Source organism: Anas acuta, chromosome 15 (assembly GCF_963932015.1).
Source record: "Anas acuta chromosome 15, bAnaAcu1.1, whole genome shotgun sequence".
NCBI lineage: Eukaryota > Metazoa > Chordata > Aves > Anseriformes > Anatidae > Anas > Anas acuta.
Window position 1 is genome coordinate 7,342,534 of NC_088993.1, and position 16,295 is coordinate 7,358,828.

The following is a 16,295-nucleotide window of genomic DNA, read 5'->3' on the forward strand; positions in this document are numbered from 1 at the left end:
CCCCCTGAGGGTGGCTCCGGCTCCGTGCTGAGCCCCGCACCCTTTGAGGGACCCCCCCCAATCAGTGTGTGTGTGTGGGGGGGGGGGCACAGGACTACAACTCCCATCATGCAGCGGGGCGCGGGAGAGCAGCCGCGCTCACGTGGCGGCGGCGGCGGCGGCGCGGGTCACATGACCGGCGGGGCAGCCGGGGAGCGGCGGAGCCGCGCCGCCCATGGCCAACGTCGCCAAGAAGGTGTCGTGGTCCGGCCGCGACCCCCGCGACGACGACGACGAGGACGGGAACGGGGACGGCCCCGCGGGGGAGAGCACCCCGCTGCTCAACGGCACCGGGCACGGCGCGCGGCAGGTGGGGCCGGGGGGCGCCCCCGGGGGCTCCCCGGGGCTCTGCGGGCGGGGCACGGGGCCGGGGCCGGGGCCGGGGCCGGGGCCGGAGCCGGAGCCGAGCGGGGGCTGCCAGCACCGGGAGCTGCCAGCACCGGGGGGGGCCGCGGCCGGGCCCCGAGGTGCCGGGGCTGGGGCTCAGGCTGGGCCGTTCCCCTCCACACCCCCCCCTCCCGGTTACCGGGAGCTGGGGTCGCCAGGGAGGGTCCCCGGTGTGAGCCCCCGGGTGCGGGCAGCGGCTGGTGGCGGTCCCGGGGCTTCCCGGCAGCCGTTAGCACGGGAGGGACGATCCTGTACTGTCCTGCTGCTGGGCAGCCCGCAGCAGTGGGCTCATTAGGGTGGTTTTAGGGTAATTCGGGGAAGCGCGGGGGCTGTCGGGTTCTGCTGTGCTCTGCAGGCCCGGGGCTCAGCGGGCTGGGAGGGGCTGGGGGCGCTGGGCTGGGCACAAAGCAGAGCCCGGGCCTGCCCAGCACCTCCCGGCTGTAAAAATCAAAAATCTCCTGGTGAGCTCTGCGGGCTGGGAGCTCCTCGAAATAAGGCTCGGCGAGCATGGATGGGGTTTTTGGGGAAATGTCTGAGCCCCCAAACCTGGCCCCGCTGCTGTGTTTCGCCGTGGCTCCAGGCACGTGGTGGGACTGACGGACAGCAGGACAGACACTGCTGCTCCCTGGCAGTGGCGCTGAGCTCTGAACGGCTCCAGGCACAGCAACCCCCCTTCGAGGAGCGGGACATGGGAAGTGTCACCGTGTCCCTGCAGTTCTCCGTGGCCAGCTGACAGCAGGAGGAGCGCAGCCACGTGTGGCAGCTCCGTGGCACCGGGCTGGGAAGCCAGGGCAGGGCAGGGCAGCTTCGGCACAGGGTGGGAGCTGCTCAGCCCACGGGAGGCTTTGCCTGGCAGCGTGGCAGTGCAGCAGAAGTGGCACCGGTGCAGTTTCTTCTCTTTCTCACGTGTTCGTTTGATGGAAATGAAAGCGAGCTTAGTGACAGAAGGAAGAGCAGCTCTTCAGTTCTGACTGCTGGGTGGGAGGTTAGGAGGGGCTGTTTGCCTGGACGAACGTGCATGTGGTAATAGAGGAGATGCCGCAGGGATGTGGCCTGAATCTGTCTGTTTTGGGGCTTGCCAGCTGGCCCAAAGTGGGGCTGGGCACGGCTGCAGAGCTGCGTGAGCCTTCATCCCCTCCTCGGGACCTCCCAGTGGCTTGGGTCCCAGCTCTTGCAGGGGGTTTCCTGGGGGGGCTTGGGGCAGGGGAGCTGCTGGGCCGTCTGCAGCCGCCGGGCTTCACGAACAGTGCGCGCTGTTGTGTGGAAATAATTGCTCTGCAGTCACGCCAGCATCACACGCAGCCGGGAGCAGCAGCCGGCCTTCGGGGAGCGCTCAGGAGTGGGGCTGGCTGTGCGCTGAGCGGTGCTTTGGGCCGAGCACGGGATCCCCAAACCTGTGTGCTTTGGAGCCAGGCGGAGGGAGGCTGCCCTGGAAGGTCTCTGCTTTCACCCTGCTGGAGCTTTGGGGTGGGGATCTGGTCTTTGCCCTGTTCCCAGGGCAGTGGGGTCCTGGCCAGGACCTCTGTGCCACCAGAGAAACAGCTCGCTTCTGCTTCTGGCTCGTGACTCTGAGCTCCCGCTGCTCCCATGTGTCCCCTGGGAGGTGACAGCTTGGTGAGTGCCTGGCTCACGGGACGGCTTTGAGAAGCAGGGGCAAAACCCAACTGCAGGCCGGGGAGTAAATAGGAATGGGGAGCTGGGAGAAGTGGGAAAATAGGTCAGGCTGCCGACACAAAGGGATATTCTTTGTCTGCGGTGACGTGCACGGCTCCCGGCTGCTCTGGCCTGCGCGTTCCAGGCAGGATAGGGGGGATTAAAGCAGGAGGGGCTCGGTCTGGGATCTGCTGGCTTGCTGGATGTGCTGGGAGCCCCCTGTTGCTTGCCGTGGCTCGTTTATTCCCCAGACTGTCAGCAAGGCTGGTTGGGGACACGGCTGGTGGAGGGATGAGGGCTTTGGGCTGTTCTTAGTGGCCGTGTTGCTCGCACCCTCGTGAGTTTCCCAGTGGTGGGGGTGCTGGTGATACCTGCTCCTGGTGGGCTCCTCGTGGTGCTGCCCAGCTGCAGGCTCAGCCACAGCCCTCGCCTGCGTTGGCCAGGAGATGCGAGTTGCCCAAAGCAGCCCCCGGGCTCCTGCGTTATGCAATTGTGCTGCTGCTGATGAGCCTGAGAAAGGAGAACCTGCTCCTGCCTTCCCCCAGCTGCTGCCATCGCCTGCTCCTTCCCGGCACCGTCCTGGGCCCCGGCTGCTGAGCGCTGTGCCGCTTCCTCCTGCGTGTGCCACGCTGGGACCTGGGCACGCCGAGGGTTTGGGGGGGAAATTAATGCCTGGGAACGCGTGGGGATGCCGGGTGTGAAGGCAGCAGGAGGTTGTGGAGGGCAGGACCCAGCCTGGGCTGGAGGGCAGCTGCTCAGACTGCCTGCGGGCAGCCCCGCTCCTCTGGCGTGGGGGAATCATGTTCTGGGGAAGGCAAGGAGTGCGGCTGGAAGGCGAGGAGTGAGCGGCCTGTGTCTGTGCTGGGGGGCTGCCACCTCCCTGCCGTGTCCCCTGCGAGCAGCACTTTGTGGGTGCTGCCCCTCGGGGGGCTCTGGCCGTGCCAGGCAGAGGTGGGAGAGCTGGGACTCACTGAGCTGGTGGTTGTGGTGTGTTTGGGAGCTGACCCCGTTCCCCTTCTCTTTGCAGTTCACTTCTTCCCTGCTGCGCCCTGGCCAGCTGAGCAATGTGGATCTCAACGAGGACGTCCGTGAGCTGGTGAGTGGCACAGGCGGGGCGTGCTGCTGGGCTCCCCGCTGTGAAAAACCCGCGGGGATGCTCCCGGGGCAGCAGTGTCAGTAACGGCAGAGCCCTGGTCGCCTTCCCCTGGTGGCACCAAGTGCTGCTGAAGATGTTTCTGTGTCCTGAGCTCAGGCTGGCTCGGTCTCACTCCTTCCTTGTCCTTTATCTGGAACGGGACGAGGGCAAATGCAGAACCGAGTGGGGTGGGGAGGATTTCTCCCGTGTCATGTGAGCTCCTGCCCGGCTCAGGCAGCGGGCAGGAGAAGCAGCCTTGAGTCAGCACGCAGGGGAGGGAGGGGACCTGTGCTGTGACAGCCACCGGGGAGGGATCTCAGCTGTGCTCCTTCCCAGGGCCGGGGCTGGCAGCAGGCACCCTGTGCACTCAGGTTTCAGCCACCCACCTGGAGAATCTCCCCAGGTTCTCCTGCCTCAGTTGAGCTTCACCAAGTGCGAGTGGGAGGAATTCTGTTAAATATTTCTTACGGAATTCTTCGAAATGTGTCTTCATCCAGAGCTTTGGAGAAAAGGCTGGGCCGGCTGTGGCTGTAACTCAGGGCCAGGAAAAGGGCATGTGATGTTAGGGTGGCCCCTCCTGCAGCCGTGGTGAATGCCCTAAATCAGAGCCAGGAGAAGCCTGCGTGATTGAAGGCGTTTGTGAAACAGAACTTGATTTCTGCCCCAAACCCAAGGTCTGCTTGAAATAGCTCCTTGCTTTAGGCCAAAGGAATTTCCTGCCGAGGTGAAACATTGCCTTCTGCTGGGAGCACGGGGACGCTGTGTTAGAACAGCAGGTCGGTACTGGCTGTGCCAAATCTCTGCCTGCCTGCTCCTTGCTGCCCCTGGGCAGATGTCCTGCCTGGGACCGAGGAGGCAGCCAGGGCTCCAGGCACAAAAGGCTCTGTGAATTGGTTTAAATCTGCCCCACGCGCTGCCTGGCGGAGTCACCCCAGGTCCCGGCCTCCTGGGCAGCCTCTCTTGGGCTTCTCCTGAGCTGTGGGGCAGTGAGAGCAGCCCCACAGCAGTGGGGTGGCGCGGGCACTCGGTGTCAGGCAGCCCCAGGAGCAAGCAGGTCCCTGCCCGGCCCCCCGACCTGTGCGTTGTGTCCCGCAGGAGACGGAGCTGCCTCGGCCGTACCCCAACGAGATCCCCCACAACGAGAAGCTCCTGTCGCTCAAGTACGAGGTATGTGGGCTCCTCTTCCTCCCTCATCTGCCCCTTGTCCTGTCGTTATTTGCCCGAGCAAAAAGTCACGCTCCATCTATGTTACAAGCCCCCTTTGACACTAACCAGCATCTCCCTCTTCTGAACTAGAGCCTGGACTATGACAACAGCGAGAACCAGCTGTTCCTGGAGGAGGAGAGGAGGATTAACCATGCGGTGAGTCTCGCTGCTCCTGCAGGCTGACAGCCCTGCTGCGAGGGGGCACGGGGAAGTCATCACCCGCTGCCCACTTCTCAGTGCAGGGGATTAAAAGGCATCTTGGGCCACGGTGGGTTTATTACGGGCATCAACCAGCTTGTGGAGACCTTGGAGCAGGGTGGGCAGATCCCCAGGAATCCAGTGTGGTGGGTTCCAGCTCTAACAGGAGCTGTGGTGGCATTGCTGGGAGGGAGATGGAGCAGAGGGATGCCTGCAGCCTGTGCGTAGGGAAAGCCTTGTCCTGGGGGCTTTGGGAGTCAGTGCTGCAGCAGGAAGCAACAGGAGAGTCTGCTGAGAGGCCTGATGGAGGTGGGCAAACTGGAAAAACACATTTTCTGTCTAGGGATCCCTTGGAGGGTTAAGGGCACTGGGGGATGGCTTGAAACAAGTCAGCTGTGGCTGGGCTCTGCAGTTCTGCGCCTGCCTGTGTCCATTCTCCCTGGGCAGCTCTCTGCAGCCTGCAGCTTCAGCCTGCATCAGGAAAGGGGGGCTGGGAGCCCCCCGTGATGCTCTGAGGGGCTGACACCGTTTGTCTGTCCTCCAGGCCTTCCGGACGGTGGAGATCAAGCGCTGGGTCATCTGTGCCATGATCGGCATCCTGACCGGCCTCGTCGCCTGCTTCATCGACATCGTGGTGGAGAACCTGGCCGGGCTGAAGTACCGAGTGGTGAAGGACAGTATCCTCACACGGAGACGTGAGGCTCCTGGGGGCCGTCAGGGGGGCGGAGGGCTGCAATTCCTCCCAGGGGCTGGGTGGGATGGGTCCTGCCGCCCGTGGTGCTGAGCTGTGCTAACGGGGGAGGCCGTGCTGCCTGCAGGACCTGCAGCTCAAGGAGCTCCCTGGCGACCCCTCATTGTGGTGGGGGGCACGTTAATGAGCTGGCACCGGCCTTTCCTTGATCCTCTGCCTCAGACATCGACAAGTTCACGGAGAAGGGGGGCCTGTCGTTCTCCCTCTTGCTCTGGGCCACCCTGAACGCCAGCGTGGTGATGGTGGGCTCCGTCATCGTCGCTTTCATAGAGGTGAGGGCTTGGAGGCCACCTGCCTGGGGGTGCTTCTGTAACATCCAACGTTTCTGCTGAACTGGCTCTTGGCACTGCGGCTCTGTCGGTGTGGTGAGGTTTCTCCTCTTGTCAGACAGTCAGGGCACGCTGCCCGTCGTCTGCAGCCCCAGCAGCTTGGGGCAAAGGAGGTGGCAGCAGGGTGTGCTCCAGCCTCGGAAGCAGGCTCGGCTCTTGCTCTCCTGTCAGTTCATGCAAGCCTCGGGCCTGGCTCAGCCTCTTTGCTCCGTGTGTACGTGAGCGTCGGCAGCGAGCAGGCTGGCCAGGTGCCTTGGAGACACCAGAGGACAGCCCAGAAACTGGCTGCTGACCTCTGGGGGCAGGCTGTGGCTGGGAGGGGGGGGGATGGCTCTCTGCGAGCCTCTCTTGAGTCACCAGCACCTGCCTTGTTGCTTTGCCCTCGCTCCTGTGAAGCTCTCCCTGGGCACCAGGTGAGAGCCTCCTGCAGCACCGGGCCTCTCAGCACAGCGCCGTGCTGGGGGTGACCTCGAGTCCCTCAGGGGCTGCGTGTCTGTGGAGGTGCAGTGGGTGCAAGCCCACCTCCAGAGCCTGTTGGCAAGCTTTGGCCTTGCCTTTGAGCCTTCCCAAGGATGTGCTGGCGTGCCCTGCGCTTTAGGGACAGGGATAAGTGACCGATGCACTCCCAGTCCCTGCCCTGTCCATGTCAGCCACAAACACCTCCCCCATTCCCCGCAGCCCGTGGCAGCCGGCAGCGGCATTCCCCAGATCAAATGCTACCTCAACGGCGTGAAGATCCCGCATGTTGTCCGCCTCAAGGTAAGCGGGAGCTCGTGGGATGAGCTGGTGGGATGAGCGCCCGCTGCGTGTGCTGGGCTGGACCGAGCGGGCGCTGCCCTCATGCCGCGGGGTGCTCCCCGTGGGTGCTGTGGCAGAGCCTTGCTGGGCTCCCCGTGGTGCAGCAGAGCACCCTCATGATGTGCTGTGCCCTCTGCTCTGTTTTGCAGACCCTGGTGATCAAAGTCTGTGGGGTCATCCTCTCGGTGGTCGGCGGCCTGGCCGTTGGGAAGGTGATGTGCACGGGGCGCTCCCGGGTGCGCCGTTACCTGCTGCGGGGCAGCCTGGCGCTGCTGGCCCCACAGTGACTTCTCACTCACTCCCTGGTCTGCTGGCCGAGGTGGCCACAACACAGCCAGGCCTGGGGAGCAGCAGAGGGCGCGCAGTGCCAGCCCCAGGATGTGTGGGGCCACCAAGAATCCAGGAGTGTTGGATGGGGGGTGGAGGTGCACCCTTGGGACCTTGTAGCCTGCCCCCTCTGCTGGAGGGGAGCTGGTGGGAGCAGGAACCACTCAGAGTGAGGATCTGGGGGGAAACAGCAAGGTCTGCATCTGCCAGAGGGAAATTCTCCTGGGCTAGAGGTGCAGATGGAGCTGGAAGAGGCAGAGCGTGTTGCTGGGTGCTGGTGTCCAGCTCCTTCAGGGCGGTGACGTGAGGGGAAGCAGGCAGCCTTCCCCAGCTTCCCGCAGCTCCACGGGTTCTTCCTTCCCCTGCCTGACCCTGCTGTCCTGCCCGCAGGAAGGACCCATGATTCACTCCGGAGCGGTGATCGCTGCTGGCATCTCCCAGGGGAGATCCACGTCTTTGAAGCGAGACTTCAAGGTTGGTGCTCAGGGCTGAGGGGCTGTGCTGCGGGGGCTCGGGACGTGTTCCCTGGCTGCCCCTATTGGGCTTCCCCAGCCAGGAGATGAGCGTTGTGTAGCCCTGTCTGCACTTTGAGCTCCAGCAAAGGGCCTTTGCCTCCTTCCCTGTTGAGGCTTGGGGTCTGCCAAGTGATGGCCCCTGAAAGATGCCATTGTGAGCATTGAAAGGCAGGAGAGGGCACAGCTCTGTTCGCTCTGTTCCCATCCCCATTGGGTGCAGGAGGAAAACTCTCCTCGCACTGCCAGCATAAGGTGAGCAACATAAATTTTACGCAGCTTTCATATGAAAGTGGCATAATACAAATTTTGCTGCGTGTTACCATGAGATGCAGAAAAAAATCCTACATGCGTACTACTATCTTCCATTGTACCATCACAGGAATAATTGTCTGTGAATGTGCTGGTCCTAAATTAATCTTATGCAAGTTACTGGGATGCTAATGTTAGTTGCACGGCATCATCCACGCAGGTTGGAAATTAGGAAAAAATCAGGTTGGAAATTAGGAGAAATTTCTTCTTAGAGTGGTCAGGCATTGGGACGGGTTGCCCAGGGAGGTGGTGGAGTCCCCGTCCCTGGGGGTGTTCAAGGAGAGGTTGGACGTGGTGCTTGGGGACATGATTTAGTGGGTGATAGTGGTGGTGTGGGGATGGTTAAATCAGATGATCTTGGAGGTCTTTCCCGACCTTTATGATTCTGTGATCCACCAGCACCTCTCCCTGGTGAGCCAAGACCTCCCTGGTGCCAGAGCCCAGCCCCAGCCTGGCTCCGGGGTGCCGGAGCTCTGTGTGCCTTGGGAAGGGCGTCTGGAGGGAGGCCGGGAGCTGTGGCCTCCAGCCAGCGCTGTGTGAATCCCTCCCTGCACCCCTGGGGGTGCCCGAAGGGGACAGTTCCTTGGGGCTGTGTTGGTGGCGAGAGGTCATATGTGATGTTCCCCATGTCTCCTCCTGAGCCTGTGGCCAGCCCTGAACCTGCCTTCGTTTGGGTATTCCAGATCTTCGAGTACTTCCGCAGAGACACAGAGAAGAGGGACTTTGTCTCGGCTGGAGCTGCTGCTGGTGTCTCGGCCGCGTTCGGTGCCCCTGTGGGTACGTGTCCCGGTTCTGATGCTGAGCAGCGCCTGCATGCACATCTTACCAGGAGGCTGCTCCTGGCTGTGAGGGGGCGGCTGCAGGCACCTAGGACACTGCAGGAGCCTGGGCTGCTGCTGCTAGGCAAGGGTCCGTGCTCTGTGCTCCTTGTGAAGATGTTTGCTTGTCTTGCGCTTGCAGGGGGCGTCCTCTTCAGCTTGGAGGAAGGGGCTTCCTTCTGGAACCAGTTCCTGACGTGGAGAATCGTAAGTGCTGGAAAGCAGAAGCTGCCAGCTCCGGGTCTGTGCGCAGCCCCTGGCACGCTGGGGTCCCCCCGTGCCCAGCAGCAGCTCCTGGGTCCTGCCTCTGGGCCTCCAGGGGCCTGAGCCAGCTGCAGCTGTGCCTGGAGCCCTCTCCACCATCCCCTCCTGCGCTCCCATGGGGAGCGTGGCCTCTCGTCTCCAGCACACGGCGGGCACCAAGCCCCAGCCAAGAGCTCGGGGTTATTTGGGGTAGCGCAGAGGGAGCGAGGCTGGATATTTCCAGCAGTGACTCTGGGCTGCGTCTCTTCCTAGTTCTTTGCCTCCATGATCTCGACGTTCACTCTGAACTCTGTGCTGAGCGTTTACCACGGCAATGCTTGGGATCTCTCCAGCCCCGGGCTCATCAATTTCGGCAGGTTTGATAACGAGGTACGGCGCGGATACTCTTCTGCATGAGGCTCTGCTGGGGTGTTAGGAGCAGTGTGGGGGGGTTGGGGACACCAGTATGCCTTCACACATTGCCTGGGGACTGAGGCAGGCTTGGATTTGGCTGGATCCCAGAGGATCCCAGGCCCATGGATGTGAGCAGGAGGTGTTCCTGCAGCCCCCGCTGGGTGCGGGTGCTGTGGGGTGTGCAGGGGATGTCCTGGGGGAACTCCAGGAGCTGCTCTGGCTCAGGCTGTGCTGCCTGAGCAAATGGTGACTCACTGCAAAAGGGTCAGCAGATCTGAAACCCATCTCTTGTTTGTAGAAAATGGGATACACGATCCAGGAAATTCCTATCTTCATCTTCATGGGAGTGGTTGGTAAGAGTTCTGCTCTTTCAATTCGATTAGTCTGAATAATTCCCTCTGCTCTCTGTCTGGGCCTAAAAACTTCAGGATCCTGTTTCCTGGGGGAGTGGAAAATACATCTAACTCTAGAGCAGAGGCTGCTCGTGGGGTTTATGGGGGTGAGAGCTGGATCCTGGGCCAGCCCTCGCTCACTCCTGTGGCAGAGGCGAGCCCGTTCCATCAGCACCCTGCAGTTACTCGGTGGGGTTGTTGTGTGGCAGCCCGGGGCTCTCAAGCTGTGGTGCTTCAGCCACCCTCACCCCTCCAGAAAGGGGAAATGGAGCACGTCAGGCACTCCCCAGCATGCTCACCCGGCTCTGCAGCTGCCTGGGTGCCTGCTGGCCTGTCCCGAGGCCGGTGCTGTGGTTCTGGTTTCAGGGCCTGTGGTTTTCCCCAGGCAGGGGCAGCAGCCGTGTGTCACTGGCTGTGCTGTCGATGTCTCCCTGAGCTTTGCTGTTTCTCTGGCCTCTTGGGCAGCCACGGGAGGGTGAGACCTGTGTGCTGACACCTCCCTGTTCTGTGTTTGCAGGCGGGATCCTGGGGGCCCTGTTCAATGCCCTGAATTACTGGTTAACGATGTTCCGGATCAGGTAGGAGCCTGTGGGTGGCAAAGGTGACTGAAATGGGTTGGCTGGCACCTTCTGTGCTCCCTGCGAGTCGTGTGCCTACCCAGAGCCGGGCTGTAACCTCATACCCAACGTGTAACACGAGAGGTGGCAGCTGGAAGCTGGGCACAAAGATGCCAGGTGCCTCCTGCCCGCAGCTGAGGCTTTGACCCCCAGCATCCTGCCTCTGCTCTGCCCCTGCTGTGCTTCTCTGGTGACCTGAGGGCCACCAATGCTGCACACACCCAGCTGTTGGGTGTTCCTGAGAGCAATGGGAGAGCTGCTAAACCCCGTGTGATGTGCTCCCTTCACAGGTACATCCACCGGCCCTGCCTCCAGGTGATTGAGGCCATGCTGGTCGCAGCAGTGACAGCAGCTGTGGGGTTCGTCATGATTTACTGCTCTCGAGACTGCCAGCCCATCCAGGGGAGCACGGTGGCCTACCCCCTGCAGGTAGGAGGTGCTGGGGACAGATCCTGAGCCTCAACAGGGCAACAAAATCCTGCTGGGCCTTGCTGGTTCCCCTGCAGTCAGTGCCTTGTTCTCCGGGTAGAGCTGGAGGCCCTGGTGCAGCAAGAAGGGGGTGGATCTGCTGGCCGGCCTGACCCAAAGCTCTGGAAATAAAAACAGCTGGCTGCTTTTTCATCCGAGTCCTGGCTTGGCAGGAACAGAGGCAAAGGCACCAGCTGGCAGATTGTCACCAGCCAGGTGGCAGTGGGGCCTGAAGTGGTGGTGTGGGCACGCGGAAAGCAGCGTGGTTGTGGGAGCCCTTTGCTCATGGTTTGGGCACTTCCCTTTGGGCTGCGCAGAGATGTGTGAAGCTGCCAGGCCAGAGATCCTGGAGAAGCATCTCTCTCACTCTGATTTCATTCTGTTCTCCTCCTGTATGGCAGTGCCCTGCCCTCAGCTCAGCAGGGGTGCCCCATGTCCCCAGGTCTGCCCTGGGCTCCTCAGCCAGCCAAAGCCCTGCAGTCCTTGCTGCCCCAGGGCAGCCCACATTTGCCACTTCTAACTTGTTTTTTTTTCCTTCCCCTCCTTAGCTTTTCTGTGCTGATGGAGAGTACAACTCTATGGCCACTGCCTTCTTCAACACACCTGAGAAAAGCGTTGTCAACCTCTTCCACGACCCTCCAGGTCTGCCTGCCCAGCGAGTGCTTCCTCGAATACGAGCAGAGTGGGGCAGGGTTTGTGCTCGGTGGCTGATCCCTTCCCTCCTTGCTTGTGGGACGAGGCAGGGGCTGTCAGCACGGCCCAGAAAGGCACAATGGGATCTGGCCAAGTGCTGTGTGGGGCAGCAGGGAGCGAGGAGGCAGCCAGCAGCGTGGCCGAAGGGCTGCAGTCCTGGGGCAGCTGGCGGGCAAAGGCTCAGCTCTGTCTGTGTGTGTCTGCAAGCTGGCACCTCCCAGCAGCGTGGGAGCAGGTCTGAGCCTTGCTTCTTCTCTGGAGTCTGTCCTGGAAATACCCCGGGCTGTTTTCTTACTTAGCAGGGCTTTTTACCCCTGAATGACTTTACCTTCTGGGTAGGTTGTGGAGGTGGATTTCTGCAGCTTGGATTTGCTCGAGAAATTAAATTTGGCTTTCAGATCCCAGCTCCAATTTCCCTTGGACCCCATATAACAATGACATGCTCTCTTCCCCCTGGGCCTGCTGCTCTGAGTTTTAGACCCTTGGTTTGGGGTGTGCAGCTTGGTACTTGGCACAGGGACGGGTGTCCCATGTCTCAGGGCTGCTTCCTGCAGCGCTGGGCCCTTCCTTCGGTCCATCGACCTCTGTAAAGGGGAGAGGTGGCAAAATATGGATTCAAACTAGACCGAGCCTGCTCAGCAGTCCTAAAAATTGTAATAGGCTGAGTCCTGGGCATGACAGTGTCTCGCTGTGCTGGGGGGCAGCATGAAGGCATGCCCTGCACCACGGGGGCTGCGTGACAGGGATTGTGTTTGTAGGAGCTGCTCTGCTGAGCTGATCCCCAAACTGACTGTAGCACCTCCGTCCTCCTGACCTCCTCCTCCAATGCTGGCAGCCCCTCGGGACTTTGCAGAGTTCATCATCATTTTTCCTCACAGGAAGCTGAGAAATGCAGGGCTGAAAGGGGCTGGGTCATTGTGGGCCATGAGATTGGGGTAATGGATGTGCTGGACTCAGTGGGATGGGGGAGCTTTGGATGGCACTAGCAGGATGCTTGACAGAGGTAGAAACAACCCGGAGAGCCAGACTGAAAGGCTTGTGCTGTCAGGGAGGATGCTGGGGGGAAAATTTGGAGGAAGGTGCACCCAAAGAGGGGCTTTGTCTGCAGGCAGTGAGCGTCAGGGGCTGCTGCTGTCTGCTCTCCCCTGGCTGTGGAACCAGCACTGACTCTTTTCTCCCCACCCCAGGTTCCTACAACCCCATGACGCTGGGGATGTTCACCCTGATGTATTTCTTCCTGGCCTGCTGGACGTATGGCCTCACGGTGTCGGCGGGGGTCTTCATCCCTTCCCTGCTGATCGGCGCTGCCTGGGGGAGGCTGTTCGGCATCTCCCTGTCCTACCTGACCAAGGGCTCGGTGAGTGTTTGGTGGGAGGGGGTCTGGGGTGGATGTGGCACCCAGCTCTCCTCTTGCTGCTGGCCCAGCTGCATGTGCAGGCGTGGTTGCAGAGCTGGCTGAGAGCCTGGCACGGCGGTTGGGAGAAGTGTGGAGAGCACTGACTCCTTGCTCGATGTTTTCCTGAGCTGTCTCTGAGCTTTCTTCAGTCCCGACGGAACCCTGCAGACATCTGGGCTGTGCACAAGTCCTCGGGCACTCCCTGCTCCTTGGGAAGGGGGTTTTGGGGCTGGGGCACTGCTTGTTATCTGTGGATGAGCTGGAGCCAGCCGCTGACTGAGCCCTTTCTCTCTCAGATCTGGGCTGACCCTGGGAAGTACGCCCTGATGGGAGCTGCTGCACAGCTGGGTGAGTTGCCCCCCTATTCGGGACCCGTGGCCACCCCTGGCTCGTGTCATAGTGAAGGTGGCAGGGCAGGAAATGGTCTTTGCTTCCCTGGTGCAGCTTTTTCCCTAGCTGAAGCAAAGCCTGTGTGGTGTTGCTAAAACCCCAGCCTGGGTCAGCTCCCTCACAGCCCTGCCAAGTGCGAGCAGCATCCCTGGGCGGGTCAGATGTGCTGCCTGCCTCGCGGGGTGCCTGTGTGGGAATCCTGGGGTGCTGCTCAGAGACTGAGGGGACTTGGGTGCTCTCCCCTGCCCCCCTAAGTCCCTGGTCCTTTTGGGCGCTTCTTACAGGCGGGATAGTGCGGATGACGCTGAGCCTCACGGTCATCATGATGGAGGCAACAGGCAACGTTACCTACGGCTTCCCCATCATGCTGGTGCTGATGACAGCGAAGATTGTGGGCGATTACTTCGTGGAGGTGAGGGCTGGCTGTGCTCACTGGGAGCCCAGGACTGGGCGAGAGGCTGCGGGTGAGGATTTGGGGTGCTGCCGAGCTGGGGAAGCTCTAAGTGAGGACTGGGGGTGTTGCAGAGCCTGTGGACTCTCAGAGGGGGGCTGCTGCCTGGCTGCACCCCCTCAGCATCTCAGCAGGCCTCTGCTGACAGCTCGGCTCTCCTTGCAGGGGCTGTATGACATGCACATCCAGCTGCAGAGTGTGCCCTTCTTGCACTGGGAGGCCCCGGTGACGTCCCACTCCCTCACAGCCAGGTAGGTGGGCTGGGGGCCACCACCAGCCCTCAGACCGTGCTGTTGGCCCCAGTCAAGAAGGGTGGCGGTGACCTGCTGTGGTCACAGGTGCCTGATGGTCACCAGCCCCTTCCCCAGCAGTGTGACATCCCCCTCCACGTCCCCCAGAGGTTATGGGGGGAGCAGGGAGGTGTTGTGTGCATGGGGGGGTGAGTTTGGGGTGTGCTGCCACTGAATTGTTTCCCCCCCGACTCTTCCCCGCAGGGAGGTCATGAGCACTCCCGTCACCTGTCTGCGGAGGATCGAGCGGGTGGGCACGGTTGTGGACATCCTCAGCGACACCTCCTCCAACCACAACGGCTTCCCCGTGGTGGAGAGCAACCCCAACAGCACCCAGGTGGGCTGGGCCCCTGCTGGGGGGAATGGGGATGTGTCCAGGGTCGGCTGTGCGAGGGCTGCCCATAGTGTGGGACCCTCACACCCACCTCCCGTCCCCAGCCTCGTTTGACACCCGATGCTCTGTTGCAGGTGGCCGGGCTGCGGGGTTTGATCCTGCGCTCCCAGCTCATCGTCCTGCTGAAGCACAAGGTGGGTGGTGCTGCACAGGGGCTGGGCTCCTCTCCTCTTCCCTCCTGACCCTGCCTTGGTGCCCTGGTGTGGGCAGTGGGGCTGCAGTGCCCCAGTCAGCGTCTCGGGGTGGTCGCTGATGGTTTTTCTCCCCCCAAGGTTTTTGTGGAGAGGGCCAACCTGAGCCTGGTGCAGCGGCGGCTGAAGCTGAAGGATTTCCGGGACGCCTACCCCCGCTTCCCCCCCATCCAGTCGATCCACGTCTCCCAGGATGAGCGCGAGTGCATGATCGACCTGAGCGAGTTCATGAACCCCTCGCCCTACACCGTGCCTCAGGTAACATTTGGGGGCCCCTCTGCGCCCCAGTCTGTCAGGGAACCGACGACACTGGGGCACCAGAGCCGGCTGGGGCCTCTGTGACCCATTCGTCCCTGACGTGCCTTGCAGGAGGCGTCTCTGCCACGGGTCTTCAAGCTTTTCCGGGCCCTGGGCCTGCGGCACTTGGTGGTTGTGGACAATCGCAACGAGGTGAGTCCCCACGGCCACCAGGCACTCGCTGCGTGCGGGCAGACTGGGCTCGTTGGGGTGCTGCTGTTGTCCCCGGGCTCACGGGGCCTGATGCTGTCCCTTCCCCGCAGGTGGTGGGCATGGTCACCCGCAAGGATCTCGCCCGGTACCGGCTGGGGAAGGAAGGGCTGGAGGAGCTCTCGCTGGCACAGACGTGACGTGGGGCAGCACCGCCCAGCGGGATCGCACGCTGGCCCCTCTGAGACTGGGACCCTCGTTTGGTAGAGGCAGGGGGAGGACTGGGCTGGCTCCTGGAGGTAGCGTGGTGCCTGGAGCACTGGCACAGCTGTCCTGCCCCGGCTCTCCCGTGTGTCGCTGCCTTCCCACCTCTGCCAGCTCATCTCCTCCTCGCCCTTTCCTCTGCTTCCCTGAGGGATCAAAATATGCTGTCGGTTCTGTTAGCTCTTTGAGTAAGCTCTCCGGGGGTTGTGTGAAGGCTGCAGCGTGCCTGGGGAGCCCGAGTGCCCTGCTGAGCTGGGTGCTGTCTCCCTGCCCTCTATCCCTGCTGCTGCCCTGGGCATCCCGGGACTGGGCACCTCCTGTGGGGCTGGGGCTGGCTCTGCAGGGATGGGAGGTTGCAGGGCTCTCCCCTGCTCCCAGGGCCCTGTCCCCTCTCCCCACGCTGCTGCTGGCTGGCTTGGGCTGAGCCCTGTGTCTGTTACTTTGGCCAGAGGGGATCCCTGCCCTGCCCCCTGTGCAATAAAAGGGCTCCCATGGTTCAGCAGTTGCTGTCTCTTGCTCTTTCTTGGCTCCCTTGACTGCAGTGCCCCTAAGCCTGTGGGGTGAGGACACGGCATGGCCCCTCCTCGTGGCTTGGAGGGGATAAGAAGGAGAGGGCTTCCCTCGGGGTGGTGGTCCTGGAACGTGACCCTAGTGTGTTCCCCTGTGCCTCCAGCCCTCCCCTCGGTCTCCTCAGTGCTGCTGCATCTCCCCTGCAGTGATACTGGGTTGAAAGTGACCCCAGCTTCATTCCTTTACTTTCTGCACCTTGGTCCAGACCTTTGCAGCAGCCTGGGTCCTGCTGGCCTTGGCTGCTGCCCCCTGAAACCAGCCACCACATCCAGCCATAGGGACAGAGCCGAGCCTGCAGCTCCCTGGGTGGCTCCAGCCCTCACGGTTCCTTGCCCTCGAAGCTCCAACTCCTTTATCTTCCCCTGCCCTCATTACCCCCTGTGCTGGCCTTGCCCCTGCTCCATGCACCGCACCCCTGGGGTGCGAGTGCTCTGCACTGTGTTCTGGGGGGACCTGGGCAGGGCAAACCTGGCCTCTAGGGGCTTTCTACTGCGGGCTACTTCTGTGCTCAAATAAACCCTCTTTGTACTTTTACGTGGTGCTGCCTGGCTCTTGCTTCCCTCCTTCCCTGGCCCCGCTGCCTGGGCTCGGGGGAGCCCTGAGGAGCTGA

General features: G+C 62.1%; 1 protein-coding gene across 1 annotated transcript; it reads left to right on the forward strand.

Annotated features, from left to right (window-relative positions):
* The first annotated feature begins 151 nt into the window (after positions 1 to 151).
* On the forward strand, positions 152 to 16,219 carry CLCN7 (chloride voltage-gated channel 7). Its single transcript, XM_068699535.1, has 25 exons — positions 152 to 349; positions 3,107 to 3,175; positions 4,310 to 4,381; positions 4,511 to 4,576; positions 5,163 to 5,295; positions 5,532 to 5,641; positions 6,377 to 6,457; positions 6,646 to 6,708; positions 7,214 to 7,297; positions 8,331 to 8,424; positions 8,608 to 8,672; positions 8,982 to 9,098; positions 9,421 to 9,475; positions 10,032 to 10,092; positions 10,422 to 10,560; positions 11,148 to 11,241; positions 12,480 to 12,649; positions 12,985 to 13,036; positions 13,363 to 13,490; positions 13,695 to 13,780; positions 14,024 to 14,156; positions 14,288 to 14,347; positions 14,486 to 14,662; positions 14,774 to 14,854; positions 14,965 to 16,219. Exons 1-25 carry the CDS (start codon positions 215 to 217, stop codon positions 15,049 to 15,051), a joined length of 2,412 nt encoding a protein of 803 aa, XP_068555636.1. The 5' UTR covers positions 152 to 214; the 3' UTR covers positions 15,052 to 16,219.
* The last annotated feature ends 76 nt before the right edge of the window (positions 16,220 to 16,295 follow it).

Coding starts and splice junctions, on each gene's coding strand:
- CLCN7 (XM_068699535.1), top strand. CDS start 215: ATGGCCAACGTCGCCAAGAAGGTGTCGTGGTCCGGCCGCGACCCCCGC. Junction 3,176..4,309: donor ACGAGGACGTCCGTGAGCTG/GTGAGTGGCACA, acceptor TGTGTCCCGCAG/GAGACGGAGCTGCCTCGGCC. Junction 8,425..8,607: donor CGCGTTCGGTGCCCCTGTGG/GTACGTGTCCCG, acceptor TTGCGCTTGCAG/GGGGCGTCCTCTTCAGCTTG.